The 27,424-nt window shown below is 45.7% G+C and overlaps 1 protein-coding gene across 1 annotated transcript in view; it reads left to right on the plus strand.

Moving 5' to 3' along the window:
• Positions 1-27,424, plus strand: part of poc1b (POC1 centriolar protein B) — a gene marked incomplete at its 3' end in the record, with an annotated part of 379,874 nt that overhangs the window by 307,746 nt on the left and 44,704 nt on the right. Inside the window, exons 2-9 of the mRNA XM_079559353.1 lie at positions 20,716-20,800; positions 20,871-21,042; positions 23,120-23,299; positions 24,993-25,097; positions 25,302-25,417; positions 26,352-26,485; positions 26,560-26,628; positions 26,699-26,851. Coding sequence (XP_079415479.1) covers positions 20,716-20,800; positions 20,871-21,042; positions 23,120-23,299; positions 24,993-25,097; positions 25,302-25,417; positions 26,352-26,485; positions 26,560-26,628; positions 26,699-26,851 — 1,014 coding nt within the window. The remainder of the gene's footprint in view (positions 1-20,715; positions 20,801-20,870; positions 21,043-23,119; positions 23,300-24,992; positions 25,098-25,301; positions 25,418-26,351; positions 26,486-26,559; positions 26,629-26,698; positions 26,852-27,424) is intronic.

Genomic DNA, 27,424 nt, shown 5'->3' on the forward strand with positions numbered 1-27,424 from the left:
AGCCGCAAGCGGCATTTAGAGGCCCTCGCGAGCAGCGTTGGCCGGTTGGCGCACGCCGTCGCACGCCACCGCAATAACCGGGGGCGCTGCCACGCCGTACGTCGTTATGCCGTCCCTGCCACCCTCGGTTGAGTTTATAAAAGAGCAAAGGCAAGAAATGCGCCTTCGGCGCCAGATCACGCAATATTTCCCAAAATGGCCGACTTTGTGTGGGTTGCCTAGCAACCACGTAATGTACTTTTTTGTTCGGACAGTCACGACGAACGTGTGTACCAATTTTGGTTTGGCTACGCCAAACTTTATTTCGGGTCGTTGCCATGGCAACACGGTGGGAAAATGGGCGTGGCCATAATTTACTTTTTGATCGAGGTCACGTGACGGATGTCTGCGCCAAATTTTATTTGTCTACGACAACGTTTACTTTTTTTCTCCATTAATTTTGATTTGGTGCTCTGCAGGGGGCGCTATCGCGCCCATTTTCAAAATTCCTATATCAAAACATCCGGGGCCGACGACTCGACCAACGATTCAAGTTTCACTCAAATCGGCCAAAGTATGTGCGAGTTATGACTCTTCGAAAGTGACGGCGAACGCCGAAAATGAACGCCAAATTCATGGCGTTGCCATGACAAAACCGGAAATCCTATTAGAAAGTTTTTAATAACTTTTAATGCCCCACATGTGTAGATGATCTGGAGCGACCGGGGAGTCGCTGCGTTCAACGCCCTAGGACGAGTTCGTTCAAATGCGAGACCATGAAATGGCGCCTTCGGCGCCAGGTCGCTCTTCTGGCAAAAATGGCCGTCATACGGTTGGTTGCCTAGCAACCGCGTAATATGTTTTTTTGTTCGGAAGGTCATGACGAAGGTGTGTACCAATTTTGGTTTGGCTACGCCAAACTTTATGTCGGGTCGTTGCCATGGCAACACGGTGGGAAAATGGGCGTGGCCATCATTGACTTTTTTGATCGGAGTCACGTGACTGATGTCTGTGCCAAATTTTATTTGTCAACGACAAAGTTTACTTTTTTTCTCCATTCATTTTTATTTGGTGCTCTGCAGGGGGCGCTATCGCGCCCATTTTCAAAATTCCTATATCAAAACATCCGGGGCCGAGGACTCGACCAACGATTCAAGTTACACTAAAATCAGCCACAGTATGTGCGAGTTATGACTCTTCGAAGGTGACGGCGAACGCCGAAAACGAACGCCAAATTCATGGCGTTGCCATGACAAAACCGGAAATCCTATTAGAAAGTTTTTAATAACTTTTAATGCCCCACATGTGTAGATGATCTGGAGCGACCGGGGAGTCGCTGCGTTCAACGCCCTAGGACGAGTTCGTTCAAATGCGAGGGCATGAAATGGCGCCTTCGGCGCCAGGTCGCTCTTCTGGCCAATATGGCCGCCATACAGATGGTTGCCTAGCAACCGCGTAATATGTTTTTTTTTTTGGCTTCATGTGAGCAATCACTGTGCCGAATTTTGTTCGTCTACGACAAACTAAAATTTGGCGGGTTTTCGGGATTTTGGGGGGTCTGGCCATAGGCCGCAATGTTAACGTGTTTTTTCCAGGGGGCGCTGACACGCCATTTTTTTGAGTTTTTGAATTTTGGAGATGTGAAGTTTTTTCTTTTCACCAAATTGAATTTTGGGCAAAAATTCAGGACTTTTCGTCGGTGGGAAAGTGGATTTCTGGGGGAGAGGAAAAATAATAAGAATAAGAAGAAGAATAATAAGAAAAACCCTTACAATAACAATATAGCGCCGCCTGCGGCGGCGCATATTTACATCACCGGAAAGGTCTCACGTCCAGTAACCCACCCGTGAGGTTCATTGTCAAATACGAGCGCGTTGCGCTCGTATTTTACCACTTCTTTGTCAATATTTCTTAATGCGTTTTTTTTTCATATTTTTTTGCGAGCAACAACAAATATGCCGCTTTCGCGGCAAACACCTATATCATTGGATAGGCCTTAATGCCCTGAGTCACTCTAGTAGGGTTTTGGGCATTGGGGAAGTGGCCATGGTCGATGACGAGCGCGTTGCGCTCGTCATCGACTACTTTCTTGTCAGTGTTGCGCCTTGCCTGGATTTTTCACCTTTTTTCACACGAGCAGTTACAAATGTGCCGCTTTCGCGGCACACGCCTATTTCACCGGACAGGGCGTGGTGCCGGGAGTCCCCCCATTACTGTCTAATGCATGGGGAGCGCTCCGCGCTCTGTTTCTTGAGCGCTGCGCGCTCTTTTCGGGACGTGCGCTACGCGCACGTCTTTCTTCAGTGCGCTCCGCGCACTGCCGTACAATTACAATAGGCCCGAGCCCTGCCAGGCCGCTCGGGCCTAATTAAAGCCGCAAGCGGCATTTAGAGGCCCTCGCGAGCAGCGTTGGCCGGTTGGCGCACGCCGTCGCACGCCACCGCAATAACCGGGGGGCGCTGCCGCGCCCTACGGGGTTATGCCGTCCCTGCCACCCTCGGTTGAGTTTATAAAAGAGCAAAGGCAAGAAATGCGCCTTCGGCGCCAGATCACGCAATATTTCCCAAAATGGCCGACCTCCTGTTGGTTGCCTAGCAACCACGTAATGTACTTTTTTGTTCGGAAGGTCATGACGAAGGTGTGTACCAATTTTGGTTTGGCTACGCCAAACTTTATTTCGGGTCGTTGCCATGGCAACACGGTGGGAAAATGGGCGTGGCCATAATTTACTTTTTGATCGAGGTCACGTGACGGATGTGTGTGCCAATTTTTTTTTGTCTACGACAAAGTTTACTTTTTTTCCCCATTCATTTTTATTCGGTGCTCTGCAGGGGGCGCTATTGCGCCCATTTTCAAAATTCCCATATCAAAACATCCGGGGCCGACGACTCGACCAACGATTCAAGTTTCACTAAAATCGGCCAAAGTATGTGCGAGTTATGACTCTTCGAAGGCGACGGCGAACGCCGAAAACGAACGCCAAATTCATGGCGTTGCCATGACAAAACCGGAAATCCTATTAGAAAGTTTTTAATAACTTTTAATGCCCCACATGTGTAGATGATCTGGAGCGACCGAGGGGTCGCTGCGTTCAACGCCCTAGGACGAGTTCGTTCAAATGCAAGGGCACGAAAAGGCGCCTTCGGCGCCAGGTCGCTCTTCTGGCCAATATGGCCGCCATACAGATGGTTGCCTAGCAACCGCGTAATATGTCTTTTTTTCTGGCTTCATGCGACCAATCACTGTGCCGAATTTTTTTCGTCTAAGACGAACTAAAATTTTCAGGGTTTTCGGGATTTTGGGGGGTCTGGCCATAGGCCGCAATGTTAACGTCGTTTTTCCAGGGGGCGCTGACGCGCCATTTTTTTGAATTTTTGCATTTTGGAGATGTGAAAGTTTTTTTTTTCACCTAATTGAATTTTGGGCAAAAATTCAGGACTTTTCATCAGTGGGAAGTGGCCGAAACGGCCTCCGGGGGGGGAGAAGAAAAAAAATAATAATAATAATAATAATAATTAAAGCCGCAAGCGGCATTTAGAGGCCCTCGCGAGCATCGTTGGCCGGTTGGCGCACGCCGTCGCACGCCACCGCAACAACCGGGGGGCGCTGCCGCGCCCTACGTGGTTATGCCGTCCTTGCCACCCTCGGTTGAGTTTATAAAAGAGCAAAGGCAAGAAATGCGCCTTCGGCGCCAGATCACGCAATATTTCCCAAAATGGCCGACCTCCTGTTGGTTGCCTAGCAACCACGTAATGCACTTTTTTGTTCGGACAGTCATGACGAAGGTGTGTACCAATTTTGGTTTGGCTACGCCAAACTTTATTTCGGGTCGTTGCCATGGCAACACGGTGGGAAAATGGGCGTGGCCATAATTTACTTTTTGATCGAGGTCACGTGACGGATGTCTGCGCCAAATTTTATTTGTCTACGACAAAGTTTACTTTTTTTCTCCATTCATTTTTATTTGCTGCTCTGCAGGGGGCGCTATCGCGCCCATTTTCAAAATTCCTATATCAAAACATCCGGGGCCGACGACTCGACCAACGATTCAAGTTTCACTAAAATCGGCCACAGTATGTGCGAGTTATGACTCTTCGAAGGCGACGGCGAGCGCCGAAAACGAACGCCAAATTCATGGCGTTGCCATGACAAAACCGGAAATCCTATTAGAAAGTTTTTAATAACTTTTAATGCCCCACATGTGTAGATGATCTGGAGCGACCGGGGAGTCGCTGCGTTCAACGCCCTAGGACGAGTTCGTTCAAATGCGAGGGCATGAAAAGGCGCCTTCGGCGCCAGGTCGCTCTTCTGGCCAATATGGCCGCCATACTGTTGGTTGCCTAGCAACCGCGTAATATCTTTTTTTTTCTGGCTTCATGCGACCAATCACTGTGCCGAATTTTTTTCGTCTACGACGAACTAAAATTTTCGGGTTTTTCGGGATTTTGGGGGGTCTGGCCATAGGCCGCAATGTTAACGTCGTTTTTCCAGGGGGCGCTGACGCGCCATTTTTTTGAATTTTTGAATTTTGGAGATGTGAAGTTTTTTGTTTTCACCAAATTGAATTTTGGGCAAAAATTCAGGACTTTTCGTCGGTGGGAAAGTGGATTTCCTCGGGGAGAGGAAAAATAATAATAATAATAATAATAATAAGAATAAGAAAAACCCTTACAATAACAATATAGCGCCGCCTTCGGCGGCCCATATTTATATCGTCGGAAAGGTCTCACGTCCAGTAACCCACCCGTGAGGTTCATTGTCAAATACGAGCGCGTTGCGCTCGTATTTTACCACTTCTTTGTCAATATTTCTTAATGCGTTTTTTTTTCAGATTTTTTTGCGAGCAACAACAAATATGCCGCTTTCGCGGCAAACACCTATATCATTGGATAGGCCTCAATGCCCTGAGTCACTCTAGTAGTGTTTTGGGCATTGGGGAGTGGCCATGGTCGATGACGAGCGCGTTGCGCTCGTCATCGACTACTTTCTTGTCAATGTTGCGCCTTCACTGGATTTTTCACCTTTTTTCACACGAGCAGTTACAAATGTGCCGCTTTCGCGGCACACGCCTATTTCACCGGACAGGGCGTGGTGCCGGGAGTCCCCCCTATTACTGTCTAATGCATGGGGAGCGCTCCGCGCTCTGTTTCTTGAGCGCTGCGCGCTCTTTTCGGGACGTGCGCTACGCGCACGTCTTTCTTCAGTGCGCTCCGCGCACTGCCGTACAATTACAATAGGCCCGAGCCCTGCCAGGCCGCTCGGGCCTAATTAAAGCCGCAAGCGGCATTTAGAGGCCCTCGCGAGCAGCGTTGGCCGGTTGGCGCACGCCGTCGCACGCCACCGCAATAACCGGGGGGCGCTGCCGCGCCGTACGTGGTTAAAATGACGCTACCACCCTCGGTCGAGTTTATAAAAGAGCAAAGGCAAGAAATGCGCCTTTGGCGCCAGATTATGCGATTTTTCCCAAAATGGCCGACTTTGTGTGGGTTGCCTAGCAACCGCGCAATGTACTTTTTTGTTCAGAAGGTCATGACGAAAGTGTGTACCAATTTTGGTTTGGCTCCGCCAAACTTTATTTCGGGTCGTTGCCATGGCAACACGGTGGGAAAATGGGCGTGGCCATAATTTACTTTTTGATCGGGCTCACGTGACGGATGTTTGTGCCAAATTTTATTTGTCTACGACAAAGTTTACTTTTTTTCTCCATTAATTTTTATTCGGTGCTCTGCAGGGGGCGCTATTGCGCCCATTTTCAAAATTCCCATATCAAAACATCCGGGGCCGACGACTCGACCAACGATTCAAGTTTCACTAAAATCGGCCACAGTATGTGCGAGTTATGACTCTTCGAAGGCGACGGCGAACGCCAAAAACGAACGCCAAATTCATGGCGTTACCATGACAAAACCGGAAATCCTATTAGAAAGTTTTTAATAACTTTTAATGCCCCACATGTGTAGATGATCTGGAGCGACCGGGGAGTCGCTGCGTTCAACGCCCTAGGACGAGTTCGTTCAAATGCGAGGACACGAAAAGGCGCCTTCGGCGCCAGGTCGCTCTTCTGGCCAATATGGCCGCCATACAGATGGTTGCCTAGCAACCGCGTAATATCTTTTTTTTTCTGGCTTCATGCGACCAATCACTGTGCCGAATTTTTTTCGTCTACGACGAACTAAAATTTTCGGGGTTTTCGGGATTTTGGGGGGTCTGGCCATAGGCCGCAATGTTAACGCCGTTTTTCCAGGGGGCGCTGACGCGCCATTTTTTTGAATTTTTGAAATTTGGAGATGTGAAGTTTTTTCTTTTCACCAAATTGAATTTTGGGCAAAAATTCAGGACTTTTCGTCGGTGGGAAAGTGGATTTCTGGGGGAGAGGAAAAATAATAATAATAATAATAATAAGAAAAAGAAAAACTCTTACAATAACAATATAGCGCCGCCTGCGGCGGCCCATATTTATATCGTCGGAAAGGTCTCACGTCCAGTAACCCACCCGTAAGGTTCATTGTCAAATACGAGCACGTTGCGCTCGTATTTTACCACTTCTTTGTCAATATTTCTTAATGCGTTTTTTTTTCAGATTTTTATGCGAGCAACTACAAATATGCCGCTTTCGCGGCAAACACCTATATCATTGGATAGGCCTCGATGCCCTGAGTCACTCTAGTAGTGTTTTGGGCATTGGGAAGTGGCCATGGTCGATGACGAGCGCGTTGCGCTCGTCATCGACTACTTTCTTGTCAATGTTGCGCCTTCACTGGATTTTTCACCTTTTTTCACACGAGCAGTTACAAATGTGCCGCTTTCGCGGCACACGCCTATTTCACCGGACAGGGCGTGGTGCCGGGGTCCCCCCGATTACTGTCTAATGCATGGGGAGCGCTCCGCGCTCTGTTTCTTGAGCGCTGCGCGCTCTTTTCGGGACGTGCGCTACGCGCACGTCTTTCTTCAGTGCGCTCCGCGCACTGCCGTACAATTACAATAGGCCCGAGCCCTGCCAGGCCGCTCGGGCCTAATAAGAAAAACCCTTACAATAACAATATAGCGCCGCCTCCGGCGGCCCATATTTATATCGTCGGAAAGGTCTCACGTCCAGTAACCCACCCGTGAGGTTCATTGTCAAATACGAGCGCGTTGCGCTCGTATTTTACCACTTCTTTGTCAATATTTCTTAATGCGTTTTTTTTTCAGATTTTTATGCGAGCAACAACAAATATGCCGCTTTCGCGGCAAACACCTATATCATTGGATAGGCCTTAATGCCCTGAGTCACTCTAGTAGTGTTTTGGGCATTGGGAAGTGGCCATGGTCGATGACGAGCGCGTTGCGCTCGTCATCGACTACTTTCTTGTCAGTGTTGCGCCTTGCCTGGATTTTTCACCTTTTTTCACACGAGCAGTTACAAATGTGCCGCTTTCGCGGCACACGCCTATTTCACCGGACAGGGCGTGGTGCCGGGAGTCCCCCCATTACTGTCTAATGCATGGGGAGCGCTCCGCGCTCTGTTTCTTGAGCGCTGCGCGCTCTTTTCGGGACGTGCGCTACGCGCACGTCTTTCTTCAGTGCGCTCCGCGCACTGCCGTACAATTACAATAGGCCCGAGCCCTGCCAGGCCGCTCGGGCCTAATTAAAGCCGCAAGCGGCATTTAGAGGCCCTCGCGAGCAGCGTTGGCCGGTTGGCGCACGCCGTCGCACGCCACCGCAATAACCGGGGGCGCTGCCACGCCGTACGTCGTTATGCCGTCCCTGCCACCCTCGGTTGAGTTTATAAAAGAGCAAAGGCAAGAAATGCGCCTTCGGCGCCAGATCACGCAATATTTCCCAAAATGGCCGACTTTGTGTGGGTTGCCTAGCAACCACGTAATGTACTTTTTTGTTCGGACAGTCACGACGAACGTGTGTACCAATTTTGGTTTGGCTACGCCAAACTTTATTTCGGGTCGTTGCCATGGCAACACGGTGGGAAAATGGGCGTGGCCATAATTTACTTTTTGATCGAGGTCACGTGACGGATGTCTGCGCCAAATTTTATTTGTCTACGACAACGTTTACTTTTTTTCTCCATTAATTTTGATTTGGTGCTCTGCAGGGGGCGCTATCGCGCCCATTTTCAAAATTCCTATATCAAAACATCCGGGGCCGACGACTCGACCAACGATTCAAGTTTCACTCAAATCGGCCAAAGTATGTGCGAGTTATGACTCTTCGAAAGTGACGGCGAACGCCGAAAATGAACGCCAAATTCATGGCGTTGCCATGACAAAACCGGAAATCCTATTAGAAAGTTTTTAATAACTTTTAATGCCCCACATGTGTAGATGATCTGGAGCGACCGGGGAGTCGCTGCGTTCAACGCCCTAGGACGAGTTCGTTCAAATGCGAGACCATGAAATGGCGCCTTCGGCGCCAGGTCGCTCTTCTGGCAAAAATGGCCGTCATACGGTTGGTTGCCTAGCAACCGCGTAATATGTTTTTTTGTTCGGAAGGTCATGACGAAGGTGTGTACCAATTTTGGTTTGGCTACGCCAAACTTTATGTCGGGTCGTTGCCATGGCAACACGGTGGGAAAATGGGCGTGGCCATCATTGACTTTTTTGATCGGAGTCACGTGACTGATGTCTGTGCCAAATTTTATTTGTCAACGACAAAGTTTACTTTTTTTCTCCATTCATTTTTATTTGGTGCTCTGCAGGGGGCGCTATCGCGCCCATTTTCAAAATTCCTATATCAAAACATCCGGGGCCGAGGACTCGACCAACGATTCAAGTTACACTAAAATCAGCCACAGTATGTGCGAGTTATGACTCTTCGAAGGTGACGGCGAACGCCGAAAACGAACGCCAAATTCATGGCGTTGCCATGACAAAACCGGAAATCCTATTAGAAAGTTTTTAATAACTTTTAATGCCCCACATGTGTAGATGATCTGGAGCGACCGGGGAGTCGCTGCGTTCAACGCCCTAGGACGAGTTCGTTCAAATGCGAGGGCATGAAATGGCGCCTTCGGCGCCAGGTCGCTCTTCTGGCCAATATGGCCGCCATACAGATGGTTGCCTAGCAACCGCGTAATATGTTTTTTTTTTTGGCTTCATGTGAGCAATCACTGTGCCGAATTTTGTTCGTCTACGACAAACTAAAATTTGGCGGGTTTTCGGGATTTTGGGGGGTCTGGCCATAGGCCGCAATGTTAACGTGTTTTTTCCAGGGGGCGCTGACACGCCATTTTTTTGAGTTTTTGAATTTTGGAGATGTGAAGTTTTTTCTTTTCACCAAATTGAATTTTGGGCAAAAATTCAGGACTTTTCGTCGGTGGGAAAGTGGATTTCTGGGGGAGAGGAAAAATAATAAGAATAAGAAGAAGAATAATAAGAAAAACCCTTACAATAACAATATAGCGCCGCCTGCGGCGGCGCATATTTACATCACCGGAAAGGTCTCACGTCCAGTAACCCACCCGTGAGGTTCATTGTCAAATACGAGCGCGTTGCGCTCGTATTTTACCACTTCTTTGTCAATATTTCTTAATGCGTTTTTTTTTCATATTTTTTTGCGAGCAACAACAAATATGCCGCTTTCGCGGCAAACACCTATATCATTGGATAGGCCTTAATGCCCTGAGTCACTCTAGTAGGGTTTTGGGCATTGGGGAAGTGGCCATGGTCGATGACGAGCGCGTTGCGCTCGTCATCGACTACTTTCTTGTCAGTGTTGCGCCTTGCCTGGATTTTTCACCTTTTTTCACACGAGCAGTTACAAATGTGCCGCTTTCGCGGCACACGCCTATTTCACCGGACAGGGCGTGGTGCCGGGAGTCCCCCCATTACTGTCTAATGCATGGGGAGCGCTCCGCGCTCTGTTTCTTGAGCGCTGCGCGCTCTTTTCGGGACGTGCGCTACGCGCACGTCTTTCTTCAGTGCGCTCCGCGCACTGCCGTACAATTACAATAGGCCCGAGCCCTGCCAGGCCGCTCGGGCCTAATTAAAGCCGCAAGCGGCATTTAGAGGCCCTCGCGAGCAGCGTTGGCCGGTTGGCGCACGCCGTCGCACGCCACCGCAATAACCGGGGGCGCTGCCACGCCGTACGTCGTTATGCCGTCCCTGCCACCCTCGGTTGAGTTTATAAAAGAGCAAAGGCAAGAAATGCGCCTTCGGCGCCAGATCACGCAATATTTCCCAAAATGGCCGACTTTGTGTGGGTTGCCTAGCAACCACGTAATGTACTTTTTTGTTCGGACAGTCACGACGAACGTGTGTACCAATTTTGGTTTGGCTACGCCAAACTTTATTTCGGGTCGTTGCCATGGCAACACGGTGGGAAAATGGGCGTGGCCATAATTTACTTTTTGATCGAGGTCACGTGACGGATGTCTGCGCCAAATTTTATTTGTCTACGACAACGTTTACTTTTTTTCTCCATTAATTTTGATTTGGTGCTCTGCAGGGGGCGCTATCGCGCCCATTTTCAAAATTCCTATATCAAAACATCCGGGGCCGACGACTCGACCAACGATTCAAGTTTCACTCAAATCGGCCAAAGTATGTGCGAGTTATGACTCTTCGAAAGTGACGGCGAACGCCGAAAATGAACGCCAAATTCATGGCGTTGCCATGACAAAACCGGAAATCCTATTAGAAAGTTTTTAATAACTTTTAATGCCCCACATGTGTAGATGATCTGGAGCGACCGGGGAGTCGCTGCGTTCAACGCCCTAGGACGAGTTCGTTCAAATGCGAGACCATGAAATGGCGCCTTCGGCGCCAGGTCGCTCTTCTGGCAAAAATGGCCGTCATACGGTTGGTTGCCTAGCAACCGCGTAATATGTTTTTTTGTTCGGAAGGTCATGACGAAGGTGTGTACCAATTTTGGTTTGGCTACGCCAAACTTTATGTCGGGTCGTTGCCATGGCAACACGGTGGGAAAATGGGCGTGGCCATCATTGACTTTTTTGATCGGAGTCACGTGACTGATGTCTGTGCCAAATTTTATTTGTCAACGACAAAGTTTACTTTTTTTCTCCATTCATTTTTATTTGGTGCTCTGCAGGGGGCGCTATCGCGCCCATTTTCAAAATTCCTATATCAAAACATCCGGGGCCGAGGACTCGACCAACGATTCAAGTTACACTAAAATCAGCCACAGTATGTGCGAGTTATGACTCTTCGAAGGTGACGGCGAACGCCGAAAACGAACGCCAAATTCATGGCGTTGCCATGACAAAACCGGAAATCCTATTAGAAAGTTTTTAATAACTTTTAATGCCCCACATGTGTAGATGATCTGGAGCGACCGGGGAGTCGCTGCGTTCAACGCCCTAGGACGAGTTCGTTCAAATGCGAGGGCATGAAATGGCGCCTTCGGCGCCAGGTCGCTCTTCTGGCCAATATGGCCGCCATACAGATGGTTGCCTAGCAACCGCGTAATATGTTTTTTTTTTTGGCTTCATGTGAGCAATCACTGTGCCGAATTTTGTTCGTCTACGACAAACTAAAATTTGGCGGGTTTTCGGGATTTTGGGGGGTCTGGCCATAGGCCGCAATGTTAACGTGTTTTTTCCAGGGGGCGCTGACACGCCATTTTTTTGAGTTTTTGAATTTTGGAGATGTGAAGTTTTTTCTTTTCACCAAATTGAATTTTGGGCAAAAATTCAGGACTTTTCGTCGGTGGGAAAGTGGATTTCTGGGGGAGAGGAAAAATAATAAGAATAAGAAGAAGAATAATAAGAAAAACCCTTACAATAACAATATAGCGCCGCCTGCGGCGGCGCATATTTACATCACCGGAAAGGTCTCACGTCCAGTAACCCACCCGTGAGGTTCATTGTCAAATACGAGCGCGTTGCGCTCGTATTTTACCACTTCTTTGTCAATATTTCTTAATGCGTTTTTTTTTCATATTTTTTTGCGAGCAACAACAAATATGCCGCTTTCGCGGCAAACACCTATATCATTGGATAGGCCTTAATGCCCTGAGTCACTCTAGTAGGGTTTTGGGCATTGGGGAAGTGGCCATGGTCGATGACGAGCGCGTTGCGCTCGTCATCGACTACTTTCTTGTCAGTGTTGCGCCTTGCCTGGATTTTTCACCTTTTTTCACACGAGCAGTTACAAATGTGCCGCTTTCGCGGCACACGCCTATTTCACCGGACAGGGCGTGGTGCCGGGAGTCCCCCCATTACTGTCTAATGCATGGGGAGCGCTCCGCGCTCTGTTTCTTGAGCGCTGCGCGCTCTTTTCGGGACGTGCGCTACGCGCACGTCTTTCTTCAGTGCGCTCCGCGCACTGCCGTACAATTACAATAGGCCCGAGCCCTGCCAGGCCGCTCGGGCCTAATTAAAGCCGCAAGCGGCATTTAGAGGCCCTCGCGAGCAGCGTTGGCCGGTTGGCGCACGCCGTCGCACGCCACCGCAATAACCGGGGGCGCTGCCACGCCGTACGTCGTTATGCCGTCCCTGCCACCCTCGGTTGAGTTTATAAAAGAGCAAAGGCAAGAAATGCGCCTTCGGCGCCAGATCACGCAATATTTCCCAAAATGGCCGACTTTGTGTGGGTTGCCTAGCAACCACGTAATGTACTTTTTTGTTCGGACAGTCACGACGAACGTGTGTACCAATTTTGGTTTGGCTACGCCAAACTTTATTTCGGGTCGTTGCCATGGCAACACGGTGGGAAAATGGGCGTGGCCATAATTTACTTTTTGATCGAGGTCACGTGACGGATGTCTGCGCCAAATTTTATTTGTCTACGACAACGTTTACTTTTTTTCTCCATTAATTTTGATTTGGTGCTCTGCAGGGGGCGCTATCGCGCCCATTTTCAAAATTCCTATATCAAAACATCCGGGGCCGACGACTCGACCAACGATTCAAGTTTCACTCAAATCGGCCAAAGTATGTGCGAGTTATGACTCTTCGAAAGTGACGGCGAACGCCGAAAATGAACGCCAAATTCATGGCGTTGCCATGACAAAACCGGAAATCCTATTAGAAAGTTTTTAATAACTTTTAATGCCCCACATGTGTAGATGATCTGGAGCGACCGGGGAGTCGCTGCGTTCAACGCCCTAGGACGAGTTCGTTCAAATGCGAGACCATGAAATGGCGCCTTCGGCGCCAGGTCGCTCTTCTGGCAAAAATGGCCGTCATACGGTTGGTTGCCTAGCAACCGCGTAATATGTTTTTTTGTTCGGAAGGTCATGACGAAGGTGTGTACCAATTTTGGTTTGGCTACGCCAAACTTTATGTCGGGTCGTTGCCATGGCAACACGGTGGGAAAATGGGCGTGGCCATCATTGACTTTTTTGATCGGAGTCACGTGACTGATGTCTGTGCCAAATTTTATTTGTCAACGACAAAGTTTACTTTTTTTCTCCATTCATTTTTATTTGGTGCTCTGCAGGGGGCGCTATCGCGCCCATTTTCAAAATTCCTATATCAAAACATCCGGGGCCGAGGACTCGACCAACGATTCAAGTTACACTAAAATCAGCCACAGTATGTGCGAGTTATGACTCTTCGAAGGTGACGGCGAACGCCGAAAACGAACGCCAAATTCATGGCGTTGCCATGACAAAACCGGAAATCCTATTAGAAAGTTTTTAATAACTTTTAATGCCCCACATGTGTAGATGATCTGGAGCGACCGGGGAGTCGCTGCGTTCAACGCCCTAGGACGAGTTCGTTCAAATGCGAGGGCATGAAATGGCGCCTTCGGCGCCAGGTCGCTCTTCTGGCCAATATGGCCGCCATACAGATGGTTGCCTAGCAACCGCGTAATATGTTTTTTTTTTTGGCTTCATGTGAGCAATCACTGTGCCGAATTTTGTTCGTCTACGACAAACTAAAATTTGGCGGGTTTTCGGGATTTTGGGGGGTCTGGCCATAGGCCGCAATGTTAACGTGTTTTTTCCAGGGGGCGCTGACACGCCATTTTTTTGAGTTTTTGAATTTTGGAGATGTGAAGTTTTTTCTTTTCACCAAATTGAATTTTGGGCAAAAATTCAGGACTTTTCGTCGGTGGGAAAGTGGATTTCTGGGGGAGAGGAAAAATAATAAGAATAAGAAGAAGAATAATAAGAAAAACCCTTACAATAACAATATAGCGCCGCCTGCGGCGGCGCATATTTACATCACCGGAAAGGTCTCACGTCCAGTAACCCACCCGTGAGGTTCATTGTCAAATACGAGCGCGTTGCGCTCGTATTTTACCACTTCTTTGTCAATATTTCTTAATGCGTTTTTTTTTCATATTTTTTTGCGAGCAACAACAAATATGCCGCTTTCGCGGCAAACACCTATATCATTGGATAGGCCTTAATGCCCTGAGTCACTCTAGTAGGGTTTTGGGCATTGGGGAAGTGGCCATGGTCGATGACGAGCGCGTTGCGCTCGTCATCGACTACTTTCTTGTCAGTGTTGCGCCTTGCCTGGATTTTTCACCTTTTTTCACACGAGCAGTTACAAATGTGCCGCTTTCGCGGCACACGCCTATTTCACCGGACAGGGCGTGGTGCCGGGAGTCCCCCCATTACTGTCTAATGCATGGGGAGCGCTCCGCGCTCTGTTTCTTGAGCGCTGCGCGCTCTTTTCGGGACGTGCGCTACGCGCACGTCTTTCTTCAGTGCGCTCCGCGCACTGCCGTACAATTACAATAGGCCCGAGCCCTGCCAGGCCGCTCGGGCCTAATAATAAGAAAAACCCTTACAATAACAATATAGCGCCGCCTCCGGCGGCCCATATTTATATCGTCGGAAAGGTCTCACGTCCAGTAACCCACCCGTGAGGTTCATTGTCAAATACGAGCGCGTTGCGCTCGTATTTTACCACTTCTTTGTCAATATTTCTTAATGCGTTTTTTTTTCAGATTTTTATGCGAGCAACAACAAATATGCCGCTTTCGCGGCAAACACCTATATCATTGGATAGGCCTTAATGCCCTGAGTCACTCTAGTAGTGTTTTGGGCATTGGGAAGTGGCCATGGTCGATGACGAGCGCGTTGCGCTCGTCATCGACTACTTTCTTGTCAATGTTGCGCCTTGCCTGGATTTTTCACCTTTTTTCACACGAGCAGTTACAAATGTGCCGCTTTCGCGGCACACGCCTATTTCACCGGACAGGGCGTGGTGCCGGGAGTCCCCCCATTACTGTCTAATGCATGGGGAGCGCTCCGCGCTCTGTTTCTTGAGCGCTGCGCGCTCTTTTCGGGACGTGCGCTATGCGCACGTCTTTCTTCAGTGCGCTCCGCGCACTGCCGTACAATTACAATAGGCCCGAGCCCTGCCAGGCCGCTCGGGCCTAACTAGAAAATTTTGCAATTGCTGCGCAATTGCGATTGACTGCGGAATAGATCTAATGCAGAAGTCACCTGAAAAATCCTTGAAAATGCCTTGAAACTGTTAAAATACTTTCTTTGAAACTCCTGAAGTCCTTGAAAGATTTGAAACATTGAAACTCCTGAAATCTTCAAAACTGTTGACACATTGAACCTCCTGAAATCCTGGAAACTGTTGAAACCTTGAAACTGTTGAAACTTTGAAACTGTTGAAACCTTGAAACTGTTAAAACTTTGAAACTGTTGAAACCTTGAAACTGTTGAAACCATGAAACTGTTAAAACCTTGAAATTCCTATAATCCTTAACACTGTTGAATTCCTGAACACTGAAATACTTGAAACTCCTGAAATTATCCGGTAACTATGGAAATGTGGTCTGGACTTTGCCTGGCTTCTGTAGTTTTCCTGGATCTGGTTTTGGTTCCGGTAACTATGGTAACTTGGTCTGGACTTGGCCTGGTTTCTGTGGTTTTCCTGGTTATGGTTGTAATTCCGGTAACTATGGTAACTTGGTCTGGACTTGGCCTGGCTTCTGTGGTTTTCCTGGTTATGGTTGTAATTCCGGTAACTATGGTAACTTGGTCTGGACTTGGCCTTGCTTCTGTGGTTTAACTGGTTATGGATTGAATTCTGGTAACTATGGCAACCTGGTCTGGACTTGCCCTGGCTTCTGTGGTTTTCCTGGTTATGGTTGTAATTCTGGTAACTATGGTAACTTGGTCTGGACTTGGCCTTGCTTCTGTGGTTTACCTGGTTATGGTTTTAAATCAGGTTACTATGGTAACTTGGTCTGGACTTGGCCTTGCTTCTGTGGTTTACCTGGTTATGGTTTTAAATCAGGTTACTATGGTAACTTGGTCTGGACTTGCCCTGGCTTCTGTGGTTTACCTGGTTATGGATTGAATTCAGGTTACTATGGTAACTTGGTCTGGACTTGGCCTGGCTTTTGTGGTTTTCCTGGTTATGGATCGAATTCTGGTAACTATGGTAACTTGGTCTGGACTTGCCCTGGCTTCTGTGGTTTTCCTGGTTATGGATTGAATTCAGGTTACTATGGTAACTTGGTCTGGACCTGGCCTGGCTTCTGTGGTTTTCCTGGTTATGGTTTTAATTCCGGTAACTATGGGGACTTGGTCTGGACTTGGCCTGGTTCCTGTGGTTTACCTGGTTATGGTTTTAATTCCGGTAGCTATGGGGACTTGGTCTGGACTTGGCCTGGTTCCTGTGGTTTACCTGGTTATGGTTTTAAATCAGGTTACTATGGTAACTTGGTCTGGACTTGGCCTTGCTTCTGTGGTTTACCTGGTTATGGATTGAATTCAGGTTACTATGGTAACTTGGTCTGGACTTGGCCTTGCTTCTGTGGTTTACCTGGTTATGGATTGAATTCAGGTTACTATGGTAACTTGGTCTGGACTTTGCCTGGCTTCTGTGGTTTTCCTGGTTATGGATTGAATTCTGGTAACTATGGGGACTTGGTCTGGACTTGGCCTGGTTCCTGTGGTTTACCTGGTTATGGTTTTAATTCCGGTAGCTATGGCAACCTGGTCTGGACTTGGTCTTGGTCCAGGTCTTGGGTCGGATCTTGGTCTGGGTCTTGGTCTGGGTTTTGGTTCGGGTCTTGGTTCGGGTCTTGGTCCGGGTCTTGGTTCGGGTCTTGTTCTGGGTCTGGCTTTTGGCTCCGGTCTTGGTCTTGGTTCGGATCTTAGTCTGGGTCTTGTTTCTGGTCTTGGTCTGGGTCTTGGTTTGGGTTTTCGTTCGGATCTTGGTTCGGGTCTTGGTCTGGGTCTGGGTCTTGGTTCGGGTCTCGGTCTGGGTCTCGGTCTGGGTCTTGGTTCGGGTCTTGGTTCGGGTCTTGGTCTGGGTCTTGGTTCAGGTCTTGGTTCGGGTCTTGGTCTGGGTCTTGGTTCGGGTCTTGGTCTGGGTCTTGGTTCGGGTCTTGGTTCGGGTCTTTGTTCGGGTCTTGGTTCGGGTATTGGTCTGGGTCTTGGTTCGGGTCTTGGTTCGGGTCTTGGTTCGGGTCTTGGTCTGTGTCTTGGTTCGGGTCTTGATTCGGGTCTTGGTTCAGGTCTTGGTTCGGGTCTTGGTTCAGGTCTTGGTTCGGGTCTTGGTTCGGGTCTTGGTTCGGGTCTTGGTTTGGGTTTTCGTTCGGATCTTGGTTCGGGTCTTGGTCTAGGTCTGGGTCTTGGTTCGGGTCTCGGTCTGGGTCTTGGTTCGGGTCTTGGTTCGGGTCTTGGTTCGGGTCTTGGTTCAGGTCTTGGTTCAGGTCTTGGTTCGGGTCTTGGTTCGGGTCTTTGTTCGGGTCTTGGTTCAGGTCTTGGTTCGGGTCTTGGTTCAGGTCTTGGTTCGGGTCTTGGTTCAGGTCTTGGTTCGGGTCTGGGTCTTTGTCCCAATCCTTGAAACTGCAGAAGTATTTGAACTGCAGAAGTATTTGAACTGCAGAAGTATTTGAAACTGCAGAAGTATTTGAACTGCAGAAGTATTTGAACTGCAGAAGTATTTGAAACTGCAGAAGTATTTGAACTGCAGAAGTATTTGAAACTGCAGAAGTATTTGAAACTGCAGAAGTATTTGAAACTGCAGAAGTATTTGAACTGCAGAAGTATTTGAACTGCAGAAGTATTTGAAACTGCAGAAGTATTTGAAACTGCAGAAGTATTTGAACTGCAGAAGTATTTGAACTGCAGAAGTATTAGAACTGCAGAAGTATTTGAACTGCAGAAGTATTTGAAACAGCAGAAGTATTTGAAACTGCAGAAGTATTTGAAACTGCAGAAGTATTTGAAACTGCAGAAGTATTTGAACTGCAGAAGTATTTGAACTGCAGAAGTATTTGAAACTGCAGAAGTATTTGAAACTGCAGAAGTATTTGAAACTGCAGAAGTATTTAAACTGCAGAAGTATTTGAAACTGCAGAAGTATTTGAAACTGCAGAAGTATTTGAACTGCAGAAATGGCTGAAAGACCTGAATGTACCTGAAGTCCCATTAAAATGCATGGCCCTATTAAAATGAATGGGCAGAATTCCCCATACAAATCAATGGCAGAATTCCCAAGCCCGTAGAAAAAAACTGGAAAACTGTAGAAGGCGGATTTTTTCTGAAAACTGACAAGCTGCGGAAGCTGAACAAGCACAAACTGCAGAAATTGCTGAAACTGCGGAAAAAACTGCAGAATCTGTGAATTTGAGGAAGCCCCATTATAAGTAATGGGAAAAATCGGCCGAATATCGGCCGATTGCGGAAAAACCGGAAATCGCTGAATTCCCAAAAGTAATAGCAGGATTCTCTCCAACATGCTGAACGTTTTGAGGTATAAGTTGCTGAAATTGCTGAAACCGTGCAAGCTGTGAAAACTCCCGAAAATCTGGAAAAAAATATAATAATAAAGAACATGAAAACCAATGGTTGACTGCGGAAGGATTCCGCAGTCAATCAATAATAAAGAACACCAAAACCATTTATTGTCTGCGGAAGGATTCCGCAGACAATCAATAAAGAACGTGAAAACCATTTATTGACTGCGGAAGGATTCCGCAGTCAATCAATAAAGAACATGAAAACCATATATTGTCTGCGGAAGTTTTCCGCAGACAATCAATAATGGATAAAGAACATGAAAACCATTTATTGACTGCGGAAAAATTCCGCAGTCAATCAAAAAGTGACAAAAACACGTCAAAAAACGTCATCAGTTTTCTTTCAAATAGGACGTTAGTCTGGCCTTACAGGTTTGCTTATCAAGGTCAAGGTCAAGTGTATTTATAAAGCACATTTAAAACAGCATCGCTGCCCAAAGTACTGTACACAAAAATACATATATATATATAAATACACTATTCACATTTAAAATATACAAAAAATAGAGATGCAGAAGTACACACAAAAATACAACACAAACAAATGCCAGCAAAAAAACAAAACAATTACTGCTCAGTTTTGGTTAATAATAATAATGCATTGGTTTTATATAGCGCTTTTCTGGACACTCAAAGACGCTTTAAAAGCCTTCACAAACAAGTGGGTCTTCAACAAGGACTTAAAAATGTTTAAAGACTGGGCTGCCCTATCTATTTAAGCGATTTTCAAAAACAACACTTTTCGTTTTAGATTCATTAAGTTTTAGAAAATTCTGGGCCATCCAGTCCTTACATCCTGAATACAATTTAACAGCGCCTGTCTGAACCAGGTGGTCATCTGCAAAACAATGGAACGACATATTATGTTTTTTGAAATAGATCCAAGGGGCAGCAGGTACAGTGAAAACAATAAAGGACCTAAAACTGAGCCCTGTGGCACTCCGCAGCTCAGTGGGGCCACTTATTTGTGTTGGTTTGCAAAAATATCTCTGTCGATATCCCTAACTGGCATCAGGGGCAGACTGGCCATATGTCCATTCTGGAAGAGCACAGAAGGGCCACTGGCTCGAGGGCCACCAGTCCCGAGCTTTACCCAAATCTAAAAGCTAAAAGAAAAGTATCAAAATGGCAAGAAAAAGAGGGTGAAAACGTGAGAAAAACACAGACAAAAAAACACAACAAAAAATGATAGAAAAAATAATTAAAAATGTGACAAAAATGTGACAAAAACTCAACAACAACTCAACACAAATGTGACAAAAATGTGACAAAAATGTAGCAAAAATTCAACAAAAAGTGACAAAAATTCAACAAAAACTCAACAAAAATTCAACAAAAAGTGACAAAAATTCAACAAAAATTCAACAAAAAATTAACAAAAATGTGACAAAAATGTGACAAAAATTCAACAAAAAAATTACAAAAAACTCAACAAAAATGTGACAAAAACTCAACAAAAATTCAACAAAAATTCAACAAAAAGTGACAAAAATTCAACAAAAACTCAACAAAAATTCAACAAAAAGTGACAAAAATTCAACAAAAATTCAACAAAAAATTAACAAAAATGTGACAAAAATGTGACAAAAATTCAACAAAAAAATTACAAAAATGTGACAAAAATGTGACAAAAATGTGACAAAAATTCAACAAAAATGTGACAAAAATGTGACAAAAATGTGACTAAAATTCAACAAAAATGTGACAAAAATTCAACAAAAATGTGACAAAAATTCAACAAAAAGTGACAAAAACTCAACAAAAAGTAAAAAACAAAATATACAAAAGGTGACACAACACAGCAACAGCGCGAGGAAAAGGTCAGTTTTGTGGGTTTAGCTTTCAAAAGAGGACAGAATGCATTTGCTTAAGGCGGGGGGTAAGAGGTTAAAACATGTATTTGTGGAAGAGTCGCATTTACGCTAATTTGGGCCAGGCTGGTCAGAGTCCAGGGCTGTTTTTCAGTCCCAGTCTGCCCCTGACTGGCATAGAGGGTTATCTGGCTTCTCTGAATGTAAACCCTGAGCATTAAGCGGGACGTGTGCTTCAGGAGGACCCCTCTCTGGACAGACACTTCCGGGGACACAAAGGCGCCGTGACGTGTTTGGACTTCAGCCCCAACGGGAAACAGCTCGGTAAAGTTCAGCCCTTCCCTCTCTTTCTCTCCTCTGCTTCTTCTTCTTCACTGGCGTTGTTCCTCCGCAGCCTCGGGGTCCGTGGATAAGAGCGTGATGATTTGGAACCTGGCTCCGAAGGCCCGGGCGTTCAGGTTCGTGGGTCACAGCGACGCCGTCACAGCCGTCCAGTTCTGCCCCTTCGGGAAGCTGGTCGCCTCCTGCTCCAGAGACAGATCGGTGCGACTGTGGACGCCCTCCATGTGAGTCGGGTCAGGTGACTTTACTCACACCTGCGGGAGTGGTTTAGACAAATAAATACAATACAATATCTGCAAAATCATGTGGGTAAAAAGTCATTTGGAGATATCGATTTGGAGCTTTTGCTGTAGATTATTGAAATACTAAATATGTGGGATAAAAATGTCAATGTCAAAATAGGGCATTTAAAACTCCCACCTGAACCGAGCACATTTTCTCCAGTTTGGCTTTACCCCAGTCCAAAAGCTTCTGGAAAAAAGGTGTGAAAATAGCAACAAAACTGAGACTAAAACAATGATGGAAATGTGACAAAAAAGTGAGAAAACATTGATAAAAAGTGATGAAAAAATGACCAAAAAAATGACAAAAATGTGATAAAAATGTAACAAAAAATGACAAAAATTGACGAAAAAATTGACGAAAAAATTGATGAAAAAATTGACGAAAAAATTGACGAAAAAATTGACGAAAAAATTGACGAAAAAATTTAAAAAGTGACAAAAAATAACTAAAATGTGATAAAAATTGATTAAAAAAATGACGAAAAAATGACAAAAAAAATTACACAAATTTGATATAAAATTACAAAAAACAAAAAAAAAGTGACAAAAAAAAGATGAAAAAGTGACAAAAATGTGACAAAGAATATCAAAAATTTGATTTGAAAAATGACGAAAAAATGACAAAAAAAATTACAAAAAATTACAAAAATGAGTTGAATACCCAACAAAAAATGCTGGAAAAAAAATCTGATGACGTGAGGAAAAAGATCCTCTCGGTTCAGGCGGGAGTTAAGAGGTTAAACAGGATTTCTGCGGGGCATTAAAATACATTAAAAGTCATTATTATACGGCTCTTCACAACGTAAGTAGAAGCTCCGTTGATTTGAATGGGATTTCCCAACGTTCTACCGGTCATTATTTTCTGATAAAGGACCTCTGAAAAAAATAATGACGCTGCCCATGGCAACGGAGTTCGTGCTTTCATATCACTCCGCGCGTACGTAGTAGCGACACTATCTGTCCCCGTCACTGAGAGAGAAGTCGGGGAATCGCTCGTGAAGTTAGCGTGAGTCTGACTTTCAACTTACCCAAAGATTCACCACCATTCCTCCAACTGCGCCTTCAACTAAGTAGCTAGGCTAACTACTAGCCTTGCTGCTTCTAGCTTAGCAAAACGTTGCAGAGCAACGCGCAAACTTTTGGGAACTATTTCTCGCGGAAGTCATTAAATAAACCTTTCGGCCTTCATAAAAGTGTACGAAGTTTATGTTGTGTGTGTTCAGTTGGCAAATGGCCGTATAATAACCTTCAGGGCGAATCGGACCCCTCCGCTTCGCGTCGGGGTCCGATTCGCCCTGTCGGTGCTTATTTTCCCGATAATGACCAGCGTTCTATACATTATCCCTTACTTAAATCAACAGCCAAAATCAATGCCTTAACTGTCCTCTGTAGTTGAAGTGTCTTCACGGTTCAGTATCGGATATTTGTCGCCAATGCCTGATATCGTATTTTTCTCGTATTGGCTCCGGAACCTGATCCCAATATCGGATCGGTGCATCCCTACTTTTTTGTCACTTTTCTGTTACTCTTAAAGAGACTAGATGCAAGTTGGTCATTTTACACTCACTACTGCCACCTCAGGTCATACGTGTAACTGCAGCTTCTATATGAAGCTCGTGCATGACGGCACTTCAGACCCGAAGTAACACGTTTTTGAGTGACAGCGCAGGATTTTAGAGGCAGTTGTGCTGAAAATACTGTAACATTTTTAAACTCTGTATAGTTTATGTTTACATGTTTATTGAAAGGATCCCCATTAGCTTGGACCATTGGACTTTAGACAAGTTAAAAAACAATTTAACGCCTGGTTTCTAATTTTTAAACGCTTTCTTTGGCTAGATATTCCTCCTGTGTTAGTCACAATTAAAGAAACCAGGCTGGTTTTCGTTAGCATTCGTTAGCATTGGAGCAGCGCGAGCTACAGGTCACACAAGGGCGGAGTCTACAGTGAGAATCCCACCCTTATGCCCTTTTTAGGAACGTTTTAAATATGGTTTGTTTCGGGTGTGTCCTCCAGGAAAGGCGAGTCCACGGTGTTCCGGGCGCACTCGGCCCCGGTGCGCAGCGTGTCGTTCTCCCACGACGCCCTGCAGCTGGTGACGGCGTCGGACGATCGCTCGGTGAAGGTGTGGAGCGTCCAGAGGCGCTGCTTCCTCTACTCCCTGAACCAGCACACCAACTGGGTCCACTGCGCTCGGTAACGGCGTCTGCACAGCCTCATTACACATTCATTACACGTTATGTCATTAATACGAACTCTTCAGCCTTTTAAGGTTTCTGTTGTAGCTTCTCTCCGGGATTTGTACTGTCTTATGTAATTATATCACAGATTTATAAGTAATGCAATCTCCATCACGCAACAAGCCTCAGTGCATCGCTCAAAACAAAATGGTATCTTAAAGCAGTACTAAGTAACTCTTGCCCCTAGAGGCCATAAGCGCCACTGCAGATGTCGTAGCATGTTGTGTTTTTTTACTCATTAATTGTCCCTGAGAGTAAATACTACGCTGACAGAAAAGACAAAGGGACAGAGGGATATTGTTCATCCAGTCACACAATGGAGATCATTTTCACTCAAACTTGGCTGTAAATACTGTTTAAGTGGCGCTAGCCCACCGTTAGCTTTGCCCGTTAGCTTCCTCTTCGTGATTCCATTAGTGTGTATTGGTTGCTCCGGTCCAGTGGCAGGAAAGTTGCAATTGTGGTTTTGTGGCCAGAGACACCAGGGGGCGATGAAAGACCCTCCAATCATCCCATTAAAAGAATAGGCCACCGTTTTTACATACTGAGATATGTTCTTACCTTAGCTTTGACGAGTTCTTTAGGACCTGTCTGATCTTCCCCCGTGCCTTCAGTCACGTAAACACAGCGCAGACGGCGTTAGCATTTAGCCTCTCCCTCTCTCCTCTATAACTCCAAAACAGGTCAAGATAGAAGCTACCAAGCTCTTCCACATTTTCCCTATTTAAATATGGTTACGTGAAGTGTTCCACTACAAAGTATAATTACACAAAATTAAACAATGTGGATTTTCTAAGCGGATAAAAGGGGGAACTATATTGTATTTGGCATCTGCGCAGTAATCTTCACTTTACTGCGCGGATGCCAAACTACTCCTGGTATTATTACGCCTTACATTATAGTTCCCCCTTTTATCCGCTTAGAAAATCCACATTGTTTAATTTTGTGTAATTATACTTTGTAGTGGAACACTTCACGTAACCATATTTAAATAGGGAAAACGTGGAAGAGCTTGGTAGCTTCTATCTTGACCAGTTTTGGAGCTATAGAGGAGAGAGGGAGAGGCTAAATGCTAACGGCGTCTGCGCTGTGTTTACGTGACTGAAGGCACGGGTGAAGATCAGACAGGTCCTAAAGAACTCGTCAAAGCTAAGGTAAGAACATATCTCAGTATGTAAAAACGGTGGCCTATTCCTTTAATATATATATATAAAAAAATACTTAAATGTCAAAAATAAAAATTGTAGGGGTGCCTATTTTTAATGAACGTATTTCCAGGCCTCTACATAAACAGTCATAAAATGTCAGTCTAGTAGGCATGTTTTACAGTGAAGTGACAGTTTTCCTCCTGAAAGTTGTGAAACCTGGTTTAAACTCAGTCCCTGTGACGAATGTTGATGTTGTGAATGCATTAGGAACGTTTGAGATGAGTTTGGACCAGAAAATAGGAATCTGAAATTTGAGTGAACCTGTTTGTACAAAGATTGTACAATCAGGCATAGCTCCTTTAAGGTAAACACTTCACAAAGTTCTGCTTTAAGGGCCTGCCTCACCAGCCTGGTTATGAAGAAGTCTCCGTGCTGCTAATTTCGTCCCACAGAAGGGAAGGCAAAGTCAGCTCTGATGTTTGTCCTCTCCTCTTGCCGTAGTTTCTCTCCTGACGGACGCCTTGTTGCCTCTTGCGGAGACGATCGTTCAGTTCGACTCTGGGACACCAGCACCAAACTCTGCATCAACGTCTTCAGCTGCACCGGGTAAAGCCAGACAGATGTTACAGTGCTAATGATCACTCTGGAACGCCAAGTTTTTTACCAGGCTCCACCCTCTGATTTGAAGCTTCATGAGTGTATTTATAGTTTTAGTAAAGCAGAAATGTTTTGTTGGCAGAGCATTTTAAACATTCCCACAGTGTCGTCTGGTGTGAGTGCGTTCTTAGTAAACGTGTTGTTCTGTTTCAGCCCGGTGACGTCTGTGGACTTTAACTCCAGTGGGACGTGCGTCGCCGCCTCGGGGTCCGACAGCTGCCTGAGAATCTGGGACATCAGGACCAACAAACTCCTGCAGCATTACCAAGGTACCGAGGACCACCTGTTTATCCACACAGGGTTATTAACTCCCACCTGAACAGACCACATTTTCTCCAGTTTGGCTTTACCCTAATCAAAAAGCTTCTTGGGAAAGAAGCACCAAACAGCCACGAAGAAATGAGAAGAAAACAAGGATGTAAACGCGACAAAAAAATGACAAAAACTGAACAAACATTTGACAAAAATTCAACAAAGATGTGAGAAAAACTCAACCAAAAAGTGACAAAAATTCAACAAAAATATGACAAAAATTTGACAAAAATTCAACAAAAAGCGACAAAAAGTCAACAAAAAGTCAACAAAAAATGACTAAAATTCAACAAAAATTCACCAAAAATTGACAAAAATTCAACAAAAAATTGACAAAAATTCAATAAAAATTCAACAAAAACTGAACAAAAATTTGACAAAATCTTAACAAAAAAATGACAAACATTTGACAAAAAATTGACAAAAAGTGAACAAAAATTTGACAAAAAGTGAACAAAAAAATGACAAAAATTCAACAAAAATGTGACAAAAATTGAACAAAAATGTAACAAAAACTCAACCGAAAAATGTCACAAAAATTCAACAAAGATGTGACAAAAACTCATTAAAAAAGTGACAAAAATTCAACAAAAATGTGACAAAAAGAAAAAAAAAAATCATAAAAAGGTGACAAAACACAGCAACAACGCGAGGAAAAAGATCAGTTTTGCAGGTCTTAGCTTTCAAATGATGTGTGACACAGGCCTATAGCCAAAGAGGACAGCATGCATTCGGTTTAGGCGGGTGGTAAGAGGTTAAAAAGCAGATCTGTGAATTAACTGAGCCAAAATCCAAGTCGAAGCTTTTAACTGGATTCAAACTGGCATTAGATGGACCTTTTTTAAACGCCGTCGCTCGAGAGGTTCCCTGTAAAAACCTGTCTGTCTGCAGTGCACTCCGCAGAGATCCACAGCTTCTCGTTCCATCCGTCCAACAACTTCCTGCTCAGCGCCTCGGCCGACGGCACGGTGAAGATCCTGGACCTGCTGGAGGGACGCCTCATCTACACGCTGCACGGACACCAGGTGGCGCCGCGGCACCTCCTCCTCCTCTTCTTCTGTGCTCAGTCCGACTCTGAACCTGTGACGCTTTTCCACAGGGGGAGGTTCTGTCCGTGGCCTTTTGTCGGACGGGGGAGACGTTTGCGTCGGGAGGCGTCGACGCTCAGGTGAGAGCGCTTTATCCGGGGCGGGGTCGCGGGGGCAGTCACACGTGAACACCGCCTCTCGTCTGTGCAGGTTTTGTTGTGGAGGACCAACTTCGACCGCGTGTGTTACCAGGAGATGCTGCTCCAGCACAACAGACGGGCCACACCTGACCCCGCCCCTCACCTCAGCGACATCCACCCACGCACCCCCCACCAGCACCTGCCCGAGTCTGCTAACATCCAGGTAACTCAGTACATCCACCCACACACCCCCACCAGCACCTGCCCGAGTCTGTTAACATCCAGGTAACTCAGTACATCCACCCACGCACCCCCCACCAGCACCTGCCCGAGTCCGCTAACATCCAGGTAACGCAGAGACATCCACCCACACACCCCCCACCAGCACCTGCCCGAGTCTAACAACATCCAGGTAACTCAGTAAATCCAGATAAAGAAAAAGTGAGAAAAATTTGACGAAAAAGTGATAAGAATTTGACAAAAAATGCGAATAATTTGACGAAAAAGTGACAAAAAAATGAACAAAAATGTGACCAGAAAATGAGAAAAAATTAAAGAAAAATTGAGGAAAAAATGACAAAAAATTGACAACAAATTTACAAAAAATTGAGAAAAATTTGATGAAAAAATGAGAAAAAATTGATGAAAAAGTGACAAAAAAGTGGGAAAATTTGACAAAAAAGTGACAAAAAATTGACAAAAAAGTGAGAAAAATTTGACGAAAAATTGTGAAAAAATGTACAAAAAAGTGACAAAAAAGTGACAAAAATGTGACCAAAAAATGAGAAAAAATAGA

The sequence above is a fragment of the Gobius niger genome (assembly GCF_951799975.1).
Source record: "Gobius niger genome assembly, chromosome: 7".
NCBI classification, from domain to species: Eukaryota; Metazoa; Chordata; class Actinopteri; order Gobiiformes; family Gobiidae; genus Gobius; species Gobius niger.